The sequence below is a fragment of the Actinia tenebrosa genome, unplaced genomic scaffold, assembly GCF_029948245.1.
Source record: "Actinia tenebrosa isolate PJP-AT-01 unplaced genomic scaffold, QUT_ActTen_1.0 PGA_scaffold16__25_contigs__length_10494907, whole genome shotgun sequence".
NCBI classification, from domain to species: domain Eukaryota; kingdom Metazoa; phylum Cnidaria; class Anthozoa; order Actiniaria; family Actiniidae; genus Actinia; species Actinia tenebrosa.
In genome coordinates this window covers 322,868-347,378 of record NW_028292576.1, presented here as the reverse complement: position 1 = coordinate 347,378, position 24,511 = coordinate 322,868, and the positions used below count along the sequence as shown (strand labels likewise).

The window sequence follows — 24,511 nt, the reverse complement described above, 5'->3', positions numbered from 1 at the left end:
ATACAAAACATCGTTAAAAAATAAGTTAACAAAGTAAAGCAGATTGTGTACATCCTAATGAAAGGCACTTGAAATATATGAAAATCTTGTGGAAAAGGAAAAGTAAAAGAAGTCATAAGTTTAAATTTAGACCAAATATATGAGATTCTTACCATGAGAGATTTATAAATTCAAACAGCTGAATCAATGGTTTCCCGTTTATTGCTTTTTTTATTGTTAACGAAAACAAAAGCAGAAAACAAAACACAAGAAGGCAAATCTAGTACCTGGATTAATATCTATTGGTCTAGCTTCTCGACCCATGACAAAACATAGAAATCCCTCGCCAAAAATATTATGGCTTGAAGGGGTTACTTTTGCGGCATTTATGATATGCAATCTTCTAAATTATGACTTTTTCTGGGTTCTCGTATATTATTATATGAGCCAGTAATTAGTCCTAATCACGAGAAAACTTAATCCCACCTTCCGAGACAATATATGAATGTATATGTCTAGGGTAAAAAGCTATAAAGCGTGATGAGAAAATATAAGAAGGGACAAAAAGTACAAAACGCACGACACTGATAGGTATAGTAATTAGCCAATTTTTCGAACTACATCGATGTTAAGCAAGTGCGTTTCCATCTCAGATTCGATTCTGCGCGTTTCATTAAAAAAAACAAAAACAAAAAAAACAAAACTCGAAATAAATGATAAGCCTAATTAATGCTAATATTACCCACATCAAAGTAGAAATATTTTTTGGAATCAAACCCAATGTTTGGTAAATATCCCTATTGATCAAAAGTTAGTTAGCGAGGTTGCAAAGGGTTGGACCAACGTACTTTTCAATCTGATTGGTGATAACATAGAGTATCTTATATATTCTGTATATCTATCAAATGTCTGGTAAAAATAGATACTAGGTTAATTCTAGTGAAGAATATATCCAAGCGCTCATTAGCTATGTGTCGATTGATAATCCGTATGACCTTTCGGGGAAAAAAAGTGCTCAATACAAATGGAAAACATACAAAAAACACAACGTAACATTCGTGATGTTTTGCCGCTCAAACGAGTCGAACCATTCTAATGGTATATGATTAAAGTTAGCCGGCAGTCTCTTTGTCTACCACTGAGAAACTATCAGGAACGCTAAAGCCCTGCTTTAGATAGCTCTTTATCAAAAAATAGGGATACTTAGAATTTTGGAGGGTATAAATGCAAAAAAATCGTGTTTGAATTGACCGGTCAATGTGTTATTCACTGTTCGTAGTTATGGATATTCAGTGGTCATAAATGCGCTGAATATTATCACTGACGCTCATTTGAGCTATAACTAAAATATTAATGTGCCTTTTTAGACATAATAAATGAACATAGTATATAATCGTTTTTACTGTACGTTGGAATGTCTTTGTCGTTTAGAAATAGTCTATTTCATGACTAATTTGCATAACATTTGCAGACGAAGTATCGGTGTCAACTGATACGACAAGTGATAGCACCGATTATTCTCTCGGTGCCGTCGATATTACTTTTGATTAGTTTAATGAACTGAGATTTTTCCGAGCCATGCACTTTGATTTGCGATAATGATGGCGAGTATTACCTTCGGCTCATTTTAACCTGAGACAGGGAGAGGGGAGAGGGGAGAGGGGAGAGGGGAGAGGGGAGAGGGGAGAGGGGAGAGGGGAGAGGGGAGAGGGGAGAGGGAGAGGGGAGAGGGCAGAGGGGTGGGGGGTGGTGAAGGGGGAGAATAGGAAATGAGAGCTTATCCTTACTTAGACTCCTTCCTCTTTTACTCCGACGAAGGACTAGCGTCCGAAACGTCAGTAAGTTTTTTCATCTTTTCACGGTGTATAATTTACCTTTTCATCATTACTGTTTCATTAGAAACACCGACGCAGCTCACACTAGTTTTTAGCTAGTTATATCTTTTTCTTACTTAGACTCCAGAGCTTGTCCTTACTTAGATTCCAGGGGTTGCCCAAAGTTCGAAAATAAAAAGGCATTTGATAATTCAATGTTATAATGGTCATACCACGTACATCATCATTAAACTTAACAGCTTCAATATTGAAGAAAATTTGCTGCTTGCTGTATGTTGTTCATAGCAAATTGTTAGACTAGAAGGACGAGGACAATCTCTAAATGGAACATTAAAAGTGAGGTGGTTTGCATCGCAAAAATATATGTTGTAAGGATCTAAATCATCGTATACCTTTTGCTCACTACAACTGTTGCATATCATGGCAGCCCATTGATTGCTCAGCCGAGGCTGCGAGTTGATGTAATCGAACCCTTTTTAGCTTAGGAGTAATGTTTTCCCATTTCAGACCATCTGCCTTTCCTTAGAAAAAAATATGTGTTTGAGTTGTATCCATATCAATATGTCTTCTCGTGCGTAAACGTTAAATAAAGACATGATACTCAAATGAATGACATGTGATCTGAAATGGGTAAATTACGGCCATAAGTAAAACGGACTTTTAAGCTGTATTTTACAAACGGCAAAAAAATAAAATATAAACTAGTACACCGAATATTTGAAAAGAAAAGCGAGTAGGAGAAAGAGGAAAAACTTCATGAAAGATTTCTGGGGCTAGCATATCCTTTCTCTCGCAACAAGCGGCCGAGGCCTTTAAGCATTCAAAATGTTGACTTCGCCCTTCCGGCCTCGTGAATATCAATTCTAATTAGCATTGAGGCGTTTACATATAGTTACTTCATTGCTCTTTCTTTAGACTACGGCATGTTGATATACTTTTCCTTTATATCATTTAGTGGCAACAAGAATCCACCTCGTTAGTATTAATACGATGGAAAAAATGAGCCCGACCCCACACTGTTACACCCGCTGATTGTTTGGATCAACGTTATTAAATCTAATAACATTTTGGCTACACTCCCACTGCGACCGTCATGATATTCTCCACCTAATAAAAGCTTCATCAAACATTACATTGAAAACAAAACATCGATATTTCATGATCAGCTCCTCTTATAAACTACTTACATTTTAATTGCAGTTAATTAATACTTATAGCCGTGAATGGAGTTTTCTGTTTGTTTTCTGAATCAAGAGCTGGTTGTAGGTTTTTTCAAAAACTCTAATTCTTTGGCTCTATCCCGTATTCCTAATATATCGGTCTATTTATTTCATCATACAATGAAAGGCTATTTACATAAACAATGATGATATTCTCTTATCGGCGTCTTTTGTTAACTACAGCAAAGACGTTTTATTGAAATAGTAGATACAATTTCATAAGGTAGAAAAGATGAAAAGGATGGTGCTTGAAAACTTTGGCTTAACGTCGATTCCTATATTCGTCAACACGTGCGAGTAGAATTTCTTATGCCTCTCTCTGTTGAATTCGAGGGTTTTTCTTTGGGTTTTCCGGTTTTCCTCCGTCACTAGAAAAAAACCCAACTGACACGATAAATTTTAACTCCATATTGAATAGCTGTCCAAAGGTTAAGATTAGCCAAGAGGAATTCGCCCGGTTTCCATATCAGAGCAAAAATATTCTTCCAAATGATACAAGTAGAATCAATTGCTTTACCAGATACTAAATCATTTAAGTAATAAAAACGAAAACACCTACAAATTCTAATTTTCTCAAATAGGTTTTGCCTTGAAACCAAGTTCCTTTTTTATACGCTGTGTGTGTCCAGTTATGAAAATATGAAAATAAATTTTCTCTTAAGAAGATCAAAAAATGGTATGAATAATATAGTTTGAGGAAGAGCCACATATCGCTGATCATACTGATATACAGCACACAGCTGATAAACGATAAGTACCGCGAATGAGTAACGTTTAAAGTAATTACGCTTCCTGTTCTAACGAAGATAAGAACAGCATAGTAACTTAAAATTTCCAAGTCTGCTTCAAGTCACATTGAAAAAATAATAATTCAAAGTTGTTTTTTAAAATACAAAAAAACCTATAAAATATAGCATGTGAATGAAATTCCAATGCTACGGCCATATATGGGGCAGAAAAAAGAATGTTAGGTAGATACATATGGCTCTATATGTATGTGAAAGCACGATCTATACGACAAACCGATCGTAAAGGTAGAAAAGTATCTGACAAAGTATTGTCCTCACAGTAGGAATACATCATATTAAAATAATTTTCTTTCGCAATTTATGTTTTGTATTTTGAAGCTTTATTTTTAAATTCATGCTGCTCAAGAAGAATATAGTAGTCTAATAGAGTTTAGACATCTTACCTTGAGAGACACATCAAAACCCAAACTGACGGCCAGATAGTGGAAGAAAACATCCAAAAAACCTGTTACGAATTGCCCCTCACAGAGCTACGACACGAATTCACCAACACCAACACTCTTACTTGATGAAATTCATAGCATGCCTCTCCTGGTGAAATTCACAAAGAGATGGCTCACACCGTGGCTATTGAATTTGACTGACTGATCAAATTAGCACGGGATGTAAAGTGGTTTGTTATCAGTACTATCCGAGGAAATTAAAACATCTTAATTGTGTTCAGTTTACACTCTATATCAGTAGAATTTCATTGAACCTGGGGCCTCTCGGATTCCTGCAGATGAACAAATGTTTCCCAAAAATCAAATGGATGGGTATGGTAATTCCCATCCTAAACATAAAACAAACGATATATTAAAATTAGTGTTTACTGATCTTCCTGTCTCGACCTCTTTTACTATTATTCTCCCCAAAATCAAATACTGCGGTAATGGCCAATGGAATGTAATCAAAAAGTGTTCACATCTCAGAACCATTAAGTGTTATTGTGCAATATTTGCTGTTTTCGAAAAGGGAGGGGTTCAGTTGTCTGCTGCACTTGAGTTACCCTTTAGTATGAATTGGTGATAGTAAGAAGTATAGATCTAGGGAAATGTATGGAAATATAAAGAGAGAGAGCTACTTACCCTGGTTCACTTTCAGTAACTTTCCAGTAATCTGATCTTTTTTCCAGAAATACAATTTTTACTTTGATAACTTTATTGCGTTATCACCGGTTATCACCGGTACCATCAGACATCACTTACAGGTTCTGTAAACTATCCTTCGACCATCCCCTCCACCTTAAACTCTTGACCTTAATTCCACACCCTGCATCGATAGAACACTGTAGCAAGCAAAATGTAACCTTTGCAACGTGCCTAGTATTGCAAATTATAAATTACGAAGTAGACACAGACTGGAGTGGTAAAATTTTCTTTCTCAGTTGCTGTGTATACCGACATAGTTTACGCTTATTAACTGGTGCATTCAATAAATGGGGTCTTCTTAATATGTCAAATATTTTCTAAAACATATAAGTGATTCAAAACATTTTTGTAGTACCAGGTAGACTGATAATCACCACAATCTAATATGGAGTAAGTATGCCATCGTAGTAAAATAAGGATAGGGTTTCTGAAACGATGATTCAACGTAAAATTTAACTTACAAAGTTTTTCATAGCAAAGTTCTGATATCGTTCCCCCCGCCTTTTTTCAATTTTATGCTGCTCCATAAAACCCAAACAAAATTCAGGTGAGGATAACGGCTTGCATTTTTTTTAGTTAAGGTGTGCCCTCGCGTGCGCTGGCTTTCTGATTTCATTCAATTTCCCTGTCGAAGATAGCAAAAGCTGTTGTAGGGCGATACTTTCTTCATTACATTACCTACGTATTACGAAACAATTAGTTCTGTTAGTTTTATGAATTAGACTCAATAACCAGTTGTGCCCACAACTGGAATAATAATCAGATAAGCTATCGGCAACACTGATAATGCGAGAGATGCAGATAACGTGAGTAGATTAGCTTGCTATGACCAGTATTACAATTAGAAAGGTTTGTTTTAGGAATTAAACTTGATTCAAGGGTACTTTCCACATTTCAACGAATTATTGTTATCATAACTCTAAAGTCTAAACAAGCGCCTCGGTTCATGTACTTTCTCGTATTACATCTTGATTAATTTGACGCTTAGAGCATGTAGAAATGTTTACAGTAGCTTAATTAAGCCTGTTCTGCACTATGCTGATACAGCATGGGGGGAGCTTTCTGCCGGGAATAGTAAACGATTACAGAGATTACAAAATAGGGCAGCGCGTATCATTGTTAATAGGGAGAGTTCCGAGGAGGCTCTGCGGGTCTTGGGATGGGTAGAATTAATTAAGTCCAGAAAAATGCACAAATGCTTATTGATATTTAAATGCCTGCATGGCTTAGTTTCGTTATATCTCAGTGATTACTTTGTGAGGAATTGCCACTTTCACTCATATAATACTAGAAGGAAAAGGGACTTACATCTCCCCCTGCCAAGGTTAACCCTTGGTAAGCAAACATTTAGATATTCTGGGACTCTAGAATTTAATGAACTAATGAAGAAGATAAAGGAGATCACATCCTTAACTACATTCAAACATCGTTTGATATTGCATTTTTTAGGTATCTAATATTTTGATAAATTTTTAATAACTATAATTATATCAAATTTTACTAGTCATAATAATGTTTGAAATATTCATATTTATTCTAATTTATACTTAAATTTTAAATTTTTTTATTGTTTATTATATATTTATTGTTTACAGGGCCCCTCTGGAAAATCTCAAAAGTCTTTCTAATCTTAAAATATAATCTCTTATTTAGCTTCTACCTATTTTCTGGCATCTTTTTTTTATTTAATAAAAAAACCTTGCTAATTGAGAGATTCTGTAACTGAGTTACAAAATCGTAGTTAGTCGACAATGTCATGGAAACATCTCCGATTACAAAGCTCTGTTAAAGTCATAGATTTTTATTACCTTCCTTTGGGTCGATATGGTAAAGCATTAGTAGTTGTGGGTGATGGTTGAGATGGGAGTAAAACTCATTCAAAATAAAGAAACATCACGGAATATCTATAGTCTAAAATCTTCATAACATTATTATTATTTTATTATTTATTTATTAATTATTTATTATTCGTAGCACAAAGAATATTTTTGTAGTAATTCCCAGCATATTAGGCCACAGGGAGCCCAATTTAGATTAAAGTGAATTGTGAAAATAAAATCGGAAAAATAAAAAAAAAATCTATTTTTTAAATTCGAGATCAAGGTAATGTCCTCCATAATGCGAAAGGGTAAAGAAGATTCATTAAAAAATGCACTAGAACATTTTTTTCGCGCGCGCACGTGTTTTCCTTATATAATTTCCCTATGGTATCTGATGTTGATATTATGTATATGTACTCTGACAATGGAGGAAACTACAGTCGCCATATTTGAACAAACAACTCACTTTAAACCACGATTTCATCGTCTTTTAAACCTCGGCCTCCACAAAAAACTTGATCAAAATGATCCCTAATATTAGTATTGGGGATTCATTTACTTAAACTCTTTTGGCTCTTCCTCCAATGTTTCTATGACCGAATTTTTCGTGCAGAAAATGTATCGCTTGCAGAAACTTTTCTGCCACGTTATGTCAAGGTTCTTACCTGCGTAGCACTCGGGCGAGAACGAATTTCGACCTTACTACTCTCCCGCACAGGATTTTTGTAACCTGTACACGACACACCACCAGCCACTGACCCCACAGGGCTAGTTTTGTTCTTGAAAATTCCTTCCACAGTCCTCTATGGTCGACATTTTTTTGCTTTTTTGGTTGGTTTTTCTTTGAAAAATGAAAGATAACTACAGATAATTCAACACGATAGCAGATTTAATGAAAATTACAATGGATGTCTTTCATTTAACTTGAATTTTTGGAGATTTCCGGACTTTTTCAGGACAAAACGTCATCGTCATGAAAGCTATATGGTAAGCAAAAATCGATACTAAATTTTTATGCTTTTCGTTTTAGAAGTTCTGAATGTGAATGAAAATATTTTAATGAATGAATTATTAGCTTAGTTAACGCCAGTTTGGTTTCGTTGTTTCTAGGGCCTGGAAAAAAAAAAAAAAAGATTCAATAGTTGAGTTCAAGCTCTCAGATCAAGCTCTAGAACGACGTATATCTTATGTCCAGCTTATTTTCTGTTTTGCTGCTAACAAAGTAAGCTTATCTATTTTATTACTTTCATTGCGGTAAAAATACTCTATACAAAAAAAACTCTTAATATGGATAACCAAAAGATCGCGGTTAAGTAAAAGAAGCATCGATTTTTGCTTACCAGCTTTCATGATGATGCTACTCAACGCGTAATAGTCAAATAGACACAAAAGAAAACAATGGATCTACTAATGTGGATTAGTCCAATATCTATTCCACAAGGGGTTTAATGACTTCACTCTACCTGGTTGTTGCAACTACTGATATATGTGGTTGAATTTAAAAAAAAATTTAATCACGTTAAAATCACTATTAGAAAATACATTGATATTAAAATATTTCAATAAAGTCTTAACTAAATACTGTTTTTTATAATGGCCGTGTTGGAATCCAATGCCATTATTTCATAAACATTTTGTTAATTTTGTTTTAGAAAATGTTGAAGATTACCAAGACTATGTTATAAGAGTGGACTGCCTTTTTGTAACGTAAGTTGTAAGTAATATAACTCTTTGTTCTGCTGACTATCTACAAAGTTTTCACAACCAAGAACTTTATCTCTTCAAGGAGGAGGCTGGGATCTAATGAGATACGTAGTTGGCACATCATCTGTGCTGGGATTCAACGTAGATTCGACGTCAGGTTCTGTAAAGCAAATAATAGGAGTTGGCACTTCTTTAGTTGTCATCGTTGGGATGGGATCCCGGGGGGGGAGGGATGGGGTACTCCCCTATATTTGCTATACGGGTATGTGCCGCCCTATAGGGTATGGTTTTTCGGCTTTTGGGTCTGGGGTAGGGTATCATTTTTCGACATTTTGTCTGGGATAGGGTATCACTTTAGTCTGGGATAGGGTTAACGATTTGGTCGTTTTTGTCTGGCGAATAAGCTACGTTTTCTGCCGACCAAAAACAATAAAAATGTTAGTAAATATTAATTGCAATCGATTGTAAAACCGTATTTTCCGTCTTTTAGTCTGGGATAGGGTGTATACTTCTTAGTTTTAGTCTGGGGTAGGGTATGTAAAATCAAAATTTTAGGTCTGGGATAGGGTCAGGGTTTTGAGGTCCTGGCGGCACACCCCTACCCAAGTTGGGGTGGTAGTACCCCCCCCCCCCCCGGGGGATGGGATTCAACGTAGGCTGGACGCCACGGTCTAAGCAAAAGCAAAAATACAATGTTTTATTCTGGTTGAGTCCTTTCCCTTACAAGGAGTTCCCTGTCGAAGAAAAAGCCTTCAGTTGAGGCTACAAGGCATAAATTTGAATAATACTTTGGCCATGATTACTTTGCAGCATCGATGGAATGCTTTCTGTTCACCTGCACCCAGTGTTAGTAGGTATAGTGATTTTTGTATTCTTAAGCATAAACAAACAGTTGAAAATTGCTTTGACTTGTGATGCATTTGAAGATTTTATCGTCGCGATAACGTGTATCATTTAGTAATTAGTTTTAGTTTATCTTTCCTTCTGTATCAATTTTTGTTTCACTGCTGCGCGTCATTTGGAGCCTCGCTCTGTTGTGCCCTCGTATCCATTTTTGCATTGTTATTGTTATTACATATTGTATAAAATATTTATTCTCTATATATAATTTTTATTTTGGTTGCTAGATATTTTATCATTTATATAAGTTTTCTTTAATTTATAAAAATACCAATATGTTGGAGCTTAAAAAGGAACTATATTTTGTCGTTATTATAAAATTTTGATTATTGTAAAACATAGATGGGGTTCCTGTGGTGCGCCACACGGTGGCCTGGGAGGCAGGCGAGGTCACACTCGAAGAGATGAAAGCGCATGGTTTTTTGTTGTAAAAAAAAAGGAAAAAATAAAGTGGAATACGACTCAAGTCTCTCCAAATAAGATCACCCCGCGCACCTTTTAGTTTGGACTACCAGCGGTTAGTAAAAACATTGAATATTGTAAATTGTTAAAAATTAAAGTTGCCCCTTGATTTTGTGATCCCTCTATTCAAAATCCTGGATTCCCCCATGTGTGATGCACAAGCCTTTTACGAATTCATAAAAAATACATGCGAATTTAAAATAAAGATGATTCATAATTTCCATGTACCTTTCCTACAGACGCTGCCCTCGATGACATCCTTCTCGGGAGAGTATCCCGAGGGACACTTGCCCACGCATTTATCACGAAGATTTCGATGAATCTTGTGGAAGCCAGGCTTGCAATAGTCGCAGTGGTAAGCACCATGGTAACTGACGCTTTCACAGTTCTCGCAGTTTTTGTCTCTGCACACTATGAATACGGCACAAATCAGATAGGTTCGATGTTATTATCATTTCCACCATAGTCGACGTTTTGAGCTGAGTCCTTCGCCTTCTTACTAATATTGTGGTGCTCTTTTGTCGTTTTTTTTTCAAACAACTGCTTGATTTAAGGGGGTAGGGTCATGTATCATGTTACAGTCCAACCTTCGAGTTCTTCACGATTTGCATATTAATGTGTACAGAAGACAAGAGTATACTGATGTTTATATGGAAAATAAACCAACTTATATGGCAAAACCGGAAAACATTTACGACTAGCATTTTTAATGTTAAAACTTAATAAACCAATTTCAAAAAAAGCTTGTCGGAGGCAAGCATTAGGTTACTCCAAGACGGAAATGAATTATGGGTATTCCGACTTAATACAAACAATCGAGGCCTTTAAGATGAATAACACTGGATAGCTCATATCAATTATATCATCCATGTTCTTGACGAGAATGAATGGTCATAAGAAACAAGTCCTTCTCCAACTCATTCTTGGACTTTGCAATGACTTAATTCCTATCGATTGACAATATCACGTATTGCCTTTGGGTCCTGACAACTGTTGTGAAATATGCATACAGTCAATTCAAAAAATGTTGTCGTCGACCAACTCAAGCCTACGCGACTGGACCGAAAGGAACTCTGGGTAGTAATCATTGAAGCCGAATTGACTCCATAATTTTATCTGACTAGTTATGCCTGGTTTACAGCACGAACCTTCGTAGGCGACCGGAAAGTGTTGAAGGAGACGTTTTTTAAATGCCTTCATATATTCGAAATTGTGAACTGAATAATAAGTACTTTGTTTTTGTTTCCTTAAACCCAAAGACATGCATTTAATGGATTGTTTCTCGCCATTATTATCTTATTACTTAGCAGGAACAATTTATTCAGAACGAATATTTAAACCGCTTCAGTGATTTTTACCCATATTCCTTTCGGTCCAGTCGCGTAGACTTGAGCCGGTCGACGACAACGTTTTTTGAATTGACTGTATGCGTTGGTACCTTTTCGACATTCATAAGAAGTGTTGTTAACCAGTTCCCTTGTATATCCACGGGGACAGCCAAGCACACATCGCTCGCCAAAACCTAAACTACTAGTGAGTTTAGCCATACCACTGTCACACTTCTCGCACTTGAAGACATTCTTACACTTCGTGCAGCCTGATATGCATTCTGGGAAAATAAAACAGAAACTTTCCATTAATTGAAAGTTTGTTTTATTCCAAGTTAAACATTCGAATTATGCCATTTCTTCTAAACATGAAGTCGCAAACATCTCTCGATATACTACTCAATATGTGCCAATTGGGAGCTCCGCCTTTACGCAGTATCTAAATTTATATTACATACGTCATATATACATATTCATAAAGTAAACAAAATGAAAACTTAAACAATTAAAACACTGTGAAAATCCAAGGACATTCTTAAAAGCGAACATATAATAGATAATTCAAAACTGGAGGGTGTCTTTTTCAGTATTTTTAAACTTCAAGAGATATCTAGCTACCACTCGATCCACCTAGCCATTCCCAACTCCCCTCCCCCCCCCCCCCTTTTCCAAGGACCCGTTTCGTGATAATACATACTCTACAAGGCAAGATAACGTGCAGGGCTTACTTATACAGCTTCCAAGATATTTGAAGTATCCATGATGGGCAGTCTCTGTGACATACTCTTCTTTGGTGCGGTAGTTTATACCAGCCTTTCTTACACGTGAAACACAGCTTGTCAAAACAGCCTTCTGCAAGAAAATATCGATGTATTTTCTTTAAACATTGTGATCATTATGGCGCTTCAGGTTCTTTTCCTTATTCGATAATCGTTTGCATATCTTCTTTTTTGGTTTGGTTTTGTTTCGTTTGGTCCTTTTTGTTTGTTTGGTTGTTGTTGTTGTTGTTGTTGTTGTTGTGTCCCCCCCTGCAAATTCTCATTTATTCTATCTTTACAACGATGAAGGTTTATGACCATATTTATACCACATATTTTTTTACGTTATCAGTCTTTATTTCGAGTCTAAATTGCTTCCATTTGAAATCTTATAAAAAACACCTAGGAACATGTGCCGTGTTATAAGTATTTCCCAAAGGGAACATTCCCTCTTATGTTGGTGTGTCATATTTTTGAAGCTTCTGATGTTGTTGTTTTCATTGCCATATATTTGCGTTACAATGACGGAACGTTCTGAAGATCCGAATCTCTCTTTCTATTGCTCTCTCTATCTTCTCTCTCTCACTCTCTTTTTTCCTTAACAGATCAACATCAGTTTCCTGAAGAAATAGAAATTGCGCGTGCGTGCTGTGTACAATTAAAAAGCACGGGGGATTGGAAGAACTTTCAATAAGAGAAGTGTTAGAATAAGCACGACGAGAAAGGACGATAATAATGCTTACCTTCGGCCACACATACACTTACTCCATTTTTGAAACTTTGATCAAAACCTTTGGGGCACTTGTACACGCACTTCGATTCAACTATGCCTTCAAACACAATCATGTTTGCTTCACACTTGAGACAGACATTGGTTTTCGGACAGCTTTCGCAACCAGGCATGAAAGGACATTCTATAGTAAGAGAAAACACGTATCGTTCCAAATACAAGCAAATCGCAAATTCTTTTCAGATGTGCTTCTTATTGTAAAGCGTGAAATTACAAAAAAAGACAGCCTGAGAGCTTTGCTTTCTATATTTATGTACTTTGTAGTAGTTTCCCCAGCGTCTTAATTAAAACAATCCAACTGAAAATGGCCGTCGTATAGGTAAGACGTCTATTTACATACTTGATTGACTTTTCTCGCAAGTCGGCCCCAATAAACCCGTGCTGTTAGTTGCTTGGAAACCTAATGGACAATCTTGGACGCAAGTGGCCGATATTTGACTCGGAGGATTCTCATATCGGTACCAGCCCTCCTCACATCGGTCACAAGAGGAAGGCCAGAAAGGTCCTTGGCAATCTTTACAGTGAGGGATATCGTGACAAACTACAAGTAGAAAGGATTTTGTTACTTAGCGTGCAAACATGTATCTTCTCAAATTGCAGTTTTCCATACAATGTAACTCAAACTAGTTCGCCTTATAGAAAGGTAAATGTGCCTGGGCATCGAAGATGAAGTACTTGCAAATGATAGAGACAAGTGAATATTTTTTTAAGGTGTTAAAAAAGGTCTCTACCATTGCAAAATGAACGCCGTTCTCGCTTCGATGCACAAGGACGGTTACCTAATGTGAACTATTTCTTACATTGTTGGATTTCTTCGCACGTTGGTCCAGTGTCACTTGTTCCATTGGTCACCTGGTAACCACGAGGGCATTTTTTGATACATTTTGCAGTCAGTTGATAAGGAGCTATGTATCGATACCATCCATCCTTGCATTTTTTACAGGACCGAGGTAATGGAAATGTATCAGGACATTCTTTACAGTGACGAAGTCGTGAGCAAACTTTAAATATAAACGAAACAGAACATTTACTCAACTGTGCCCCACCCTTCTCAGATAGCAAGTGATGTAGCCAGCAATTTTGGTTAGTTGACATTACTAAAAGGAACCTGAAGGCCATATCTTTCCTATACCAACATGTCGGCTACAGCGTTACATGTACCCCAACAATCTGAGACAACAAGGCAGCCCCAGCTCTCCCTATTCCCCTTCAAGAAATCTTCTTTTTATATTTGTTTGTCAGCTATTGGGAAAGCAGGTTTTGTCTGTTTGCTTTACCGAGTTATCAAAAAGATTTTTTTCAATTAATTAAATGGCAATCGACAAATTACGACATTGGCGTCCCACTACAAATATTATTCATAGGTGAACGTACAATGACGAAATATGCTTGAGTTGATAGTACTTAAATCAGTCAACCAAAAATGTTTCGGACAATCAATAAAGCAAATTACAAAATCTATTATTAAAAATGGCTGGTACTTTAGTATTACAATGGCAAAGTTTATAAACCATTACGTCCACCAATACTCCCTTTCACAGTTCCCTGCTCCATGTTGAAATGTAGCCGTGCCTTTGCATCGAAGCGAGACGAACCTTTTTTAACACATTGGACAATTATTCCTGTCTCTATCATTGCAAGCTCACCGTTCGTCTCGCTTTGATGTGCAAAGGTACGGCTACCTCTCAAGATAGCGCAGGGAACTATGAAGGGGACTATAATAATGATAGACCAGTCCTACACTCCACGTACATGAAGGTATTCTCTTGCAGGTGGGTCCAAATTTGCGTGTGCCGTTAGTTGCCTGGTAACCACGAGGACAGGTTCTAATACATCTTATTGTTTTATGGTAGGGTGGCTTGTATCGGTACCAGCTTGTCTCGCATCTTCTACAGGAGCGAGGCCATGGGAACCCCGGGCACTCATCACAGTGACTAAGTTCATGGCAAACTGGCAACAGAAGATTAGACATATAAATAACAACTTTAATTTTTTAAATAAAATATCGCCCCTGAGATATTTTCACAGTTGCCTTATATTTCATTGTCCGGTTGCATTTGCAGCGTGGTTGCTTTTTAGATTATGGAGGTTAACACATCGAACTAGAATATCAAGGACATGTGTTCTAGTCCGGCCAAGCGTATATAATACTTTTCTCTTCATGTTTAAATAAATAACACTCGATTAACGCAATGACAGCTATTCAACATCGGCTGAATGTTTTCCCATTTTAGACCACTTGTCATTCCGTCGAGAAAAGATTATTTGTTTGAGTGGTATCCATATTCATGTGTCTTCTCATGCACAACTGTTAAATAAAGAAATGATACTCTTGGAAATGACTCGTGGTCTGAAAAAATGGGAAAACATTATGCCCAAACCGAAAAGGTCCATATATGAATAACACTAGCGGCACCTTTAAAAATACATTTGAATGTTCGACGTTCTTTTTACACTCGAGACTTGAATAATGCAATCATTGGACTAGCACAAAATAATGATAATACTACTACTACTACTACTACTACTACTACTACTACTACTACTACTACTACTACTACTACTACTACTACTACTACTACTACTACTACTACTACTACTACTACTACTACTACTACTACTACTAATAATAATAATAATAAAAATAATAATACATATAAATTAGGAGCACTATGCAAAGCAGGAGAAACACTAGCTAACACTCAGCTACGCCTTGTGTTCCTAAGCTTGCTTCTCTCATGCTCACGCATTTATATTACATGCTGGCGAGCCTCATATTTCTTAAATAAAAGCCTAAATTTCCTATTAAAGGTCTCTGATTTTCGTAATAGCATTTAAAAAAGTATCTTACAAGAGGGGATTCTCTCGCATGTTGATCCCAAATTAAGAGCGCCAGTGTTTGTCTGGTATCCACGAGGACAGGTCTTGACACATCTTGCAATCACCTGGTTATGAGGCTTGTAACGGTACCAGCCATTCTCACATGTGAGGCAAGAACTGGTCCTTGGGAAGCTAGCACACTTGACACAATGAGGAGCATTAAAGCAAACTACGATAAAGAACCAACAACACATTCACTCACGATATGCTTTGATCAATTAAGATGACATATGAAGGTAGTGCTCTAGCAACGCAACGTTTAAAGAGCAGTTTTCGTATGAATGAGAAACATACGGTACTGACTTATAGCTAGTACAAGGTACGACATGCCGTAATACTGAAATGGCATCCCGTTGTTTTCCAGTAATCCATTAGATTGCAATGTGTTCCGATCGTGTCCTCGTTATTCCACCAATCGCATCGCGTAGTTACGGCTACGGGAATATGCGATACGACTACGAATTTGTCGTATTGTTTTCCTTATCATACCAAAACCGCTCTATTTATATCTTTCTTCCATTTATTCACCCAATTTCAACGTCGTCCCATATGATTGTCTTGCAGTAATTTATCCAATCGCAACGCGTAGTTACTGCTACGGTAATATACGGTACAACTACGAATTTGCCTTTTTGTTTCCTACTCATACCAACACCGCTCTATCATATCTGCACTTACATGATGGTATTTTCTCGCACGTCGGTCCAAAATTACGTGTTCCAGAGTTTGCCCGGTATCCACGAGGACAAGCCTTGAGACACCGTGCTATCATCTGGTACTGAGGCTTATATCGGTACCAGCCATTCTCACATTGGAGGCACGAACGGGTCCATGGGAACTTGTCACACTTCAGGCAACGGGGGGCGTTATAGCAAACTATGTAAAAGAACCACAAATATATTTTACACTCACTAGCTCAGCCCTGACTACGTTATTTAACATCATTCGTCAACATTATCATTATTAGGCAGATTAAGATTCCCGTTTTTCCTTCCCGCAAACTGCAAACGTGACCACGTTTTCCTCGTTTGCCTATATTTCACTTTACCTTTTGCAAACTTTCTCGATAAAGACAAGTATTCTTTTGTTTATCTACTACTTGGAGACTTTTGCGATTCCTTTTCACTAATTTCAAATAATTTTTTAATGGTCAACCAAGGGCGCTCTAATTTACAGCCACAGCAAAACCGTAAGTTGACAAGTAAGTCGGAGTTCGAGTTTCGGCGAGGCCAGTTCGGCTAGATCCGAAGTTGGTTCGTTAGGTTTCGTTGGTTACACATCTGTCATCGCTGAGTAAACAAATTGCCACCGTACCTTTCACTTTAATCCTATTACACGAGCAGACGAGAGAACAATAGATTGGCCTTTCTTTTCCTACCCCTGTTCATTCTTGGTTATTCTAGGGGATTTGGATTAACTTATTAACTTATTAACCGACGCGTACGCTTGCGTAAGCGGTCACGAGACAGGTATAGGATACAGTAGTTCGTTACGTACGATTGGACCGTTGGTCACAGCAGTAGCGCCCTTGGTCAACTGACGTTTCACGTTTGCCGTAAACGAGAATCTTAAACTCTCTATTATTATGACGAAAATTAATTGTTTTGTTATGAAATTTTCTTATGAATATCTGCTCTTACATGATGGTATTTTCTCGCACGTCGGTCCAAAATTACGCGTTCCAGTGTTTGCCCGGTATCCACGAGGACAAGCCTTGAGACACCGTGCTATCATCTGGTACTGAGGCTTATATCGGTACCAGCCATTCTCACATTGGAGGCACGAACGGGTCCATGGAAACTTGTCACACTTCAGGCAACGTGGGGCGTTATAGCAAACTATGTAAAGAACCACAAATATGTTTTACACTAACTAGCTCAGCCCTGGCTACGTTATTTAACATCATTTGTCAACATTATCATTATCATATATATATATTCTACAGTGAAACGCATCTCCACTGACTTTGACTCTGATGTAAAACAGATCAATAAACCGGCATTTCTACAAGCTGGATATTCGAAACGTTTCATTCAATTTACCATCGACAGCTTTCTACAGAAACAAGGCGAGGAAGAAAAGATAATTCCAGGCTATCTTTTTGATGAAAGGAACTAAGAAAGTTTATTAAACTTCCCTATTGCACAGACAACGAACACCTTACCGACGTTTCTTAACCCAGTTTACTGACGGAAAGTTTATGTTCATTATCCTTTGGCAAACTAGGAAAATCAAGAGCCTATTCAAATTAAAAGACTCCAATAAACATCAATCATCTGTCATCTATAAAGCTGAATGTTCATGCGGGGAAACATACAATGGTGGGACAATGAGAAACTTTGAAGTTCGTAAGTCAGAACATGAGAATCCCTTACATACTTCACAACAAGCACGTCATCTATCAAGTCATCCAAAACATTCGTACACATGGAATATTCTTCACAAAGAAACATCCTTATTCAAAAGAAGAATAATTGAAGGACTCTTGATTGCACGTGACAGCCCAGTCTAAACAAACAAGTCCGATGTTTTATCGCCAGCCTTTATCCCTCTGGGATTTCATGAACTACTTAACTGTTGTATATTCAAATTAACCTCATACTGAAGATAACTTTCACAGTCGAAAACGTTTTATTTTGAAAAGTTTTAAAAAACATCATTTCTATCCTTGTAAATATATATTTTATCAAGAAGCAATATCATGACAATATTATCATTATTATTATTATGAAGAGATTTTTTCTGTCAGGATGTTTTTTTATGGATAACATGTACTTACATGATGGTATTTTCTCACAAGTAGGTCCAAAATTACGTGTTCCAGTGTTTGCCCGGTATCCACGAGGACAAGCCTTGAGACACCGTGCTACCATATGGTACTGAGGCTTATATCGGTACCAGCCATTCTCACATAGGAGGCATGAATGGGTCCATGGGAACTTGTCGCACTTGACACAATGAGGAGCATTACGGCAAACTATGAAAAAGAACTACTAATATATAACACTAACACTGTCAGCCCTGGCTACGCTGTAATAAAAATCATTCTTTATTCATTATCATCGTTATATGACGGAATGTTTTCATTCAGGACATTTTCTTATGAATGTCTGCACTTACATGATGGTATTTTCTCGCACGTTGGTCCAAAATTACGAGTGTCAGTGTTTGCCTGGTATCCACGAGGACAATTTTGTAAGCATCTTGCGACTATCTGATTAGGGGTCTTATATCGGTACCAGCCATCCTTACATCTGAGGCAGGAACGGGTCCATGGAAACTTGTCACACTTGACACAATGAGGAGCATTGTAGCAAACTATGGCAAGGAACCACAAATATATTTTACACTCACTGTCGCTGCCTGGCTACAGTGTAATTAAGATCATTATTTATTATTATCATTATCATTGTATTGACGGAAATTGTTTTCTGTCAAGATGTTTTTTTATGGATAGCTGTACTTACATGATGGTATTTTCTCGCACGTCGGTCCAAAATTACGTGTTCCAGAGTTTGCCCGGTATCCACGAGGACAAGCCTTGAGACATCGTGCTGTCATCTGGTACTGAGGCTTATATCGGTACCAGCCATTCTCACATTGGAGGCACGAACGGGTCCATGGAAACTTGTCACACTTCAGGCAACGGGGGGCGTTATAGCAAACTATGTAAAAGAACCATAAGTATGTGATTGTATATCAGATTATAATTGGAGCCTAATAATTACTGAGAATGTTTGAAGAAATTCAAGCTTAGACTGCTGCACTCGAACCCACGACCTTTATGAAAAGTAAGGATGTAGTTGAAATACTTTATCCATGTAACAGTACAGATTAAGGCGTTCTTTTGTCTTTGAACGTAATGTCAGTTAGATTCGCTATAATGTACTGATAATAATATATAATATATACTAATATATCTATAAAGACCGTAAGTTTGTATTAAAAATCACCTCACCTGAGGAGAGAGAGCCTTGCAGCTCTCTCGAAACAGCGCTGTAGTGAAAATCCTATCCTTAGTTTATTTACTATATACATCACTATTCTATATTCTATATATATATATACATATAAGAAATCTGTGAATCAATTTTCCGTAAAATAGTGCTCAATACATCGATAGAAGTAGAGCAGAATATTTGTTTGAGAAGAAAAAGTCAAGACAACATTTTTCCCGACAAGCCTGTTTCGTGAATTGCTTCACTCTTCACGAAACAGGCTTGTCGGGAAAAATGTTGTCTTGACTTTTTCTTCTCAAACAAATATATATACATATATATATATTTATATCATCGTTGATCTACCATCTATATTGAAGTTTTTATATATATATTTATATATATATTACCAACTAGATACAAATATGAGCCCGTGTTAGCGCAATAAGTCATAAATATTGATGACGGCAGTAAAAAATATAAATATGTTTTACTCACAAGAAGGTATTTCCTGGCATGTTGGATTAAGTGTATCATTTGTTGCCCGGTAACCACGAGGGCAAACACTGACGCATTGCGCGATCATCTGGTTTCGAGGCTTAAATCGGTGCCAGCCATTCTTACACTTCAGACATGAGCGGTTCCATGGAAACTTTTGGCACTTCTCGCAGTTAGGCACATTTTGACAAACTTAAAAAAAGCGTATCTTTATTGGTGGGGAGCTAGATTATCACGTGACAGAGATTGAGCCTACGCATGCTCTATTTTGTTGACTAGTGTAATTCAAGAAATCCGAGCTAAAAGTATTTATTACTTTTAAACAAGGATTCCTAAACATTTTAAAATGTCATGGCCGGTAGATAATTTTGATTAACTAGCCGTGCTTTGATTCAGCTATTTAAGACCTTTTTACAACTTGTTAATACAATTGTTTCGTGGAATTTACCATGGTATGTCACTGAAAATCATTTTGTTACATTAACTTACAAATTCCTCACGCGCTGATTGGTTATTTTTTATCGTCAATAAGAGGACAAACAGATAAAGCTGACGTCAAGACGTTTTTGTTATTGTAAAAAACACTCGGCTACGCCCCGTGGATCCACACTACTTTGATAATGTGATGAGGCAATTTATCGTCAATAAGAGGACAGACACATAAAACACTGATGTCAATTTGTTAAATTTGACCTAAGATAACCAGTTAGTAGTTATTGGAAGAAAAATTCTCTTTACAGATTTGGCTAATATTTAAAATTTACCATTATTCTGGCACGTTCCATTGGCATCTCGTTTGCCAAAAGGGCAGTCTGGTACACATCTCTTGCCAAGTGCAAACGGCTGTCTCTTGAGCCTGAACCCAGGCATGCAATGCCAGCAATTGTAATTTCTGCACTTCATGCAGTTAGAGATATAGCAATCTAAAACAGACGTATTTATTAGACAATTGTAATTACTCTACTTAAAATACTGCTATAATACTAAAAACTCTTTTGTGTATGTGAATGTACACCTATTCAAACCATTTTGTACTGAATAGCCAAGGTCAGACATGTATTTATATCTCCAGACACCATAAAAACACAAGAATCCCAATGAGGTCAAATAAACTCAATGGCAAACGAGAAACCCACCCCCCCTCCCTCCATCACCCTCCTCTGGATCGGCTCACGTTTTTATGCGAAATGCAATACTCGATACTAACTTTTCAGATGGATAACTTGTCTATTATTATTCCAGTGTCTGAATTGATGCTTGACGTGGTGCCTTCGAGGAAAAATGAAATCCTTTTTCCTATTAAAGGACCATCCGCTGCCACTGTCATCCCAGTCGTCATCATCATCGTCAAACGAAGCTGAACCATCATCATCCCAGTCATTATTGTAACTGCCACCATGCTTGCATTGTGCAACTACCACAATCAGCGACAAAGCCAGGAAGAAGATCAGTGTTTTACTCATTGCTGTCGAAGACAACAAAAGCTACGATTAGTACTTAAAAGGCACGATTACATGGAGCAATTTTCTATGCAACTTGTCTCGCAACGGCGTTGCGACATAAGTTGTATGAAGCATTGCAACATGTATACTACAGGGCAATTTTGGAAAAAAAAAAAAAAAAAAAAATGCTGCGAGAGAAGCTGCAGCAATCTCGCGATCGTTTCTACTTTTGGCAACGATTGTGTCTCCGTTGCACCGCATAAACACTGACCCCCCCTGTGCCAGTGGTGGTCTAGTGATTTGACTTAGAAATTTCTGTGCCAGTGATAATAAAATGAACTGCCCCCTCAAGACTACATGCAATAGCATCAGAAGATACTCTCCGGAAATATATATTTGACATTTTTTGGCGAATTTTGACATTTAAAAAAAGTTATACTCCTGACATGAAAAGCAAATATTTGCAAAATTGTCAAAAAATTGACATTCATTCAAATTGGAAAAAATGATCCTTTTTTCAAGGACTTTGACATTTTTTTATTGCGTGATTTGACAAAATGTCAAAATCGTACCAAATTTTGCCGAAAAAAAACAAACAAAAAAAAACCTCCAATTTTAGAATGCTCTAGGTAATTCTGGAGCATCATATTACTCTAGCAGCTTGTGTCAGAGCGCTGTTGTGAGACAACTTGCAAGGAAAATTGCTTCATGTAATGGCGCTTTTATTAAAAAAAGATGTTTAAAAACCTTAACTTTTTTGTCATCGAAAGTAACTTGCGCATAGTTTAGGTACCCCATGTGTTCTATGTAACTGGGCCCAATACGCAAGTCAGTATGTCTGGCAAAAGTAGTCTAACATTCAAACGAAACCAGGGACACTAGCTAACTCAGAAAGAATTTATATTTATATAGCTGCTTCTTGATACAAAGCAACAAGACATTATTTGTCACGGATGAGAGTGATGATATTGTTCATTATGTAGTAACAAAATCTTGTGAGATATTTCATTGGTTACGTTTCTCAATGCTGGCACAAACATTTGTAACGGTTTGGTTCGTCATTAACTCGAAGTCCTAAAGCATAATTTATACAAGACGATCCACTGTTCCTATAGCACAGCTTAAACTCTAATAATGATATGGATTTGTTGTGGGAGCTGGTCCAATTATTCTACGATAAAATCATTATCACTCTTCAAAAGCTAATGCCTCACCTAGAGTAATAATGATCAGCAGTTGTGTAGAACTATCCTCTCTCGCTGCTGTGATACTCTGTTTTAAATTTTAGCCACGTTGTTGACCTTATAACGCTTGCATTCAAAGCTATCGCTTACAGGAAGCCAGGTTTATTTATGGGGTGATGATGATGCTCTCGTGTATGTGAAGGGCCCTGAGTCCTGACACTAAGGAAATATATACAAATATTTCGAACAATCTACATAGACTGAGAGAGGGAGGGAAGGGGAGGGGGAGGGGGTGGAAGTCCTGCAAATGTAGATGCCCATCCACTGGTTGATAAACTTGCACAATTTCTGCGCACTCATTGTATTCACGATATTTTGCAAGTCTTGGCGAACAAGTCTTTTGGGCTTTTGAGATGAAGTCAAGTTTTATGACCCACAAGTCTCAAATTTCCTGGATTGTTGATGGAATGTATTTTCTGAGCCAAGTTCACCGATGATAAAAAGTCTAGCTTTTGCCATCATATTTTTAATTATTATTATATATATTTTAAATTACCTATTTATTGAAAATAGAAATGAATGATTTTGTAGCATCTAACCCTGACGACCGGCTGACTGTTTTCGTAATATCTAGCATTTATTGCATCCTATCCCAACGGATGTCAATTGCATGGGGAAGGAGGGGTGAGGAGGGGAGGAGGGGATAGGGATAAGGATGGGGAGGAGGGGATGAAGATGGGGACGGGGAAAGGTATGGGGAAAGGGGGGAAAGGGGTACTTTTAGCCATTTCCGGTACTCGGATAATCCATCCGGACCCTCAAAACTCTTACCCTTTTAATGATGACCAAATTTCAGCAAAAAAAACAAAAAACACCGACAAACCGAACAAAAAAAAAACAAAAAAAACAAAACAAAACAAAACAAAACAAAAAAAAAAAAAAAAAAAAAAAAAAAAAAAAAAAACACTTTTAAATACCTTTATCTGAAAAGGTACTCCTTTAGAAGGCTTAGAACAAGCTGGATCTTTATATAAATTCCGATTCTTGTGCGGTTAACCGTACCCTGAGTTTATTTGCTCAGAAGCTGTTTCAGGGTGTGCCATCGACGAAATGTTTAGACTTTTTCTTCTAAAAAATGCCTCATTTGAATAAACTAGAATTTTCAACTATCACTGCATTGGTGACCCTAATTAATCCCTAAAGAGTTAGCCAATTATGAACCAGTTATTCCTGTCAAGAATATTTTTGTACGTGGGGATCGGATGATCATGATCGATGTTATATCCGATTTCGTTTCTTCCAAGTCTTTTTTAAAATTATTATTTGCCAGGCTTTCGCACTTGTGATTTCCTGGATCAAGCAACAACTTGGCTTCCCATTTCAGACAAGGGAATGATATGTGATCTAAAAAGGAAAACCATTACGCCGGAGCAATTCCGTCCCCGCCTCCACAAACCCCCCCAAAACACTAAAATAACTTCATAACACTATATAGAATACTCATATGCATGTAATTTCTATAAATAAAAATTATTGGAGTTAGAAATTGTTCAAGCCAATTCAATGCATTGCGCGCATAGGAAAGTTGTAATAGCAAAATTATGTTAGAAACATTAGAAGCTTAACGCGAAGGAAACATTAAACCCTATTAATTTGTTCGCAATGTTTTCTCATTTGGCTATCCGCAATAGAAGACATTTGCCAGTTCGTGCCTCGAAATCTTGAGGTGAGAGCAAAGTACGTGATTGTTCTCAAACCCAATAAAGGAACTGTGAAGTGTTCTGGCAAGTGCAAGTAAGAGGGCGGATTTCAATGAATAATAACGAAACTTCCT

General features: G+C 37.1%; 1 protein-coding gene across 6 annotated transcripts; it reads right to left on the bottom strand.

Annotated features, from left to right (window-relative positions):
- Positions 1-11,303: 11,303 nt before the first annotated feature.
- Positions 11,304-23,793, bottom strand: LOC116298703 (uncharacterized). 6 transcript variants are annotated; one of them, XM_089031135.1, is made up of 16 exons: positions 23,655-23,793; positions 21,259-21,516; positions 20,816-20,974; positions 20,052-20,243; positions 19,083-19,280; positions 18,736-18,933; positions 18,395-18,592; positions 17,256-17,453; positions 16,294-16,491; positions 15,587-15,784; positions 14,488-14,685; positions 13,536-13,736; positions 13,076-13,276; positions 12,689-12,859; positions 11,916-12,039; positions 11,304-11,468 (listed from the first exon to the last, which is right to left on the bottom strand). In XM_089031135.1, the coding sequence occupies exons 2-16, from the start codon at positions 21,512-21,514 to the stop codon at positions 11,441-11,443; spliced, it is 2,718 nt and encodes a 905-aa protein (XP_088887261.1). In that variant the 5' UTR covers positions 21,515-21,516; positions 23,655-23,793; the 3' UTR covers positions 11,304-11,440. The 6 variants fall into 6 exon arrangements, with proteins under 6 accessions (XP_088887261.1, XP_088887260.1, XP_088887263.1 ...); XM_089031134.1 differs by lacking the exon at positions 23,655-23,793 and adding an exon at positions 22,708-22,856; XM_089031137.1 differs by lacking the exons at positions 15,587-15,784; positions 23,655-23,793 and adding an exon at positions 22,708-22,858.
- Positions 23,794-24,511: the final 718 nt, after the last annotated feature.

What these genes read in the sequence shown, in the direction of transcription:
- LOC116298703 (XM_089031135.1), bottom strand. Translation starts at nt 21,514, where the DNA reads ATGAGTAAAACACTGATCTTCTTCCTGGCTTTGTCGCTGATTGTGGTA. An exon ending in GTGCGAGAAAATACCATCAT is followed by an intron (nt 18,593 to 18,735) that starts GTAAGTGCAGAC and finishes TCTTTTTCATAG; the next exon opens with TTTGCCGTAATGCTCCTCAT. An exon ending in AAGTGTATGTGTGGCCGAAG is followed by an intron (nt 12,040 to 12,688) that starts GTAAGCATTATT and finishes ATTTTCTTGCAG; the next exon opens with AAGGCTGTTTTGACAAGCTG.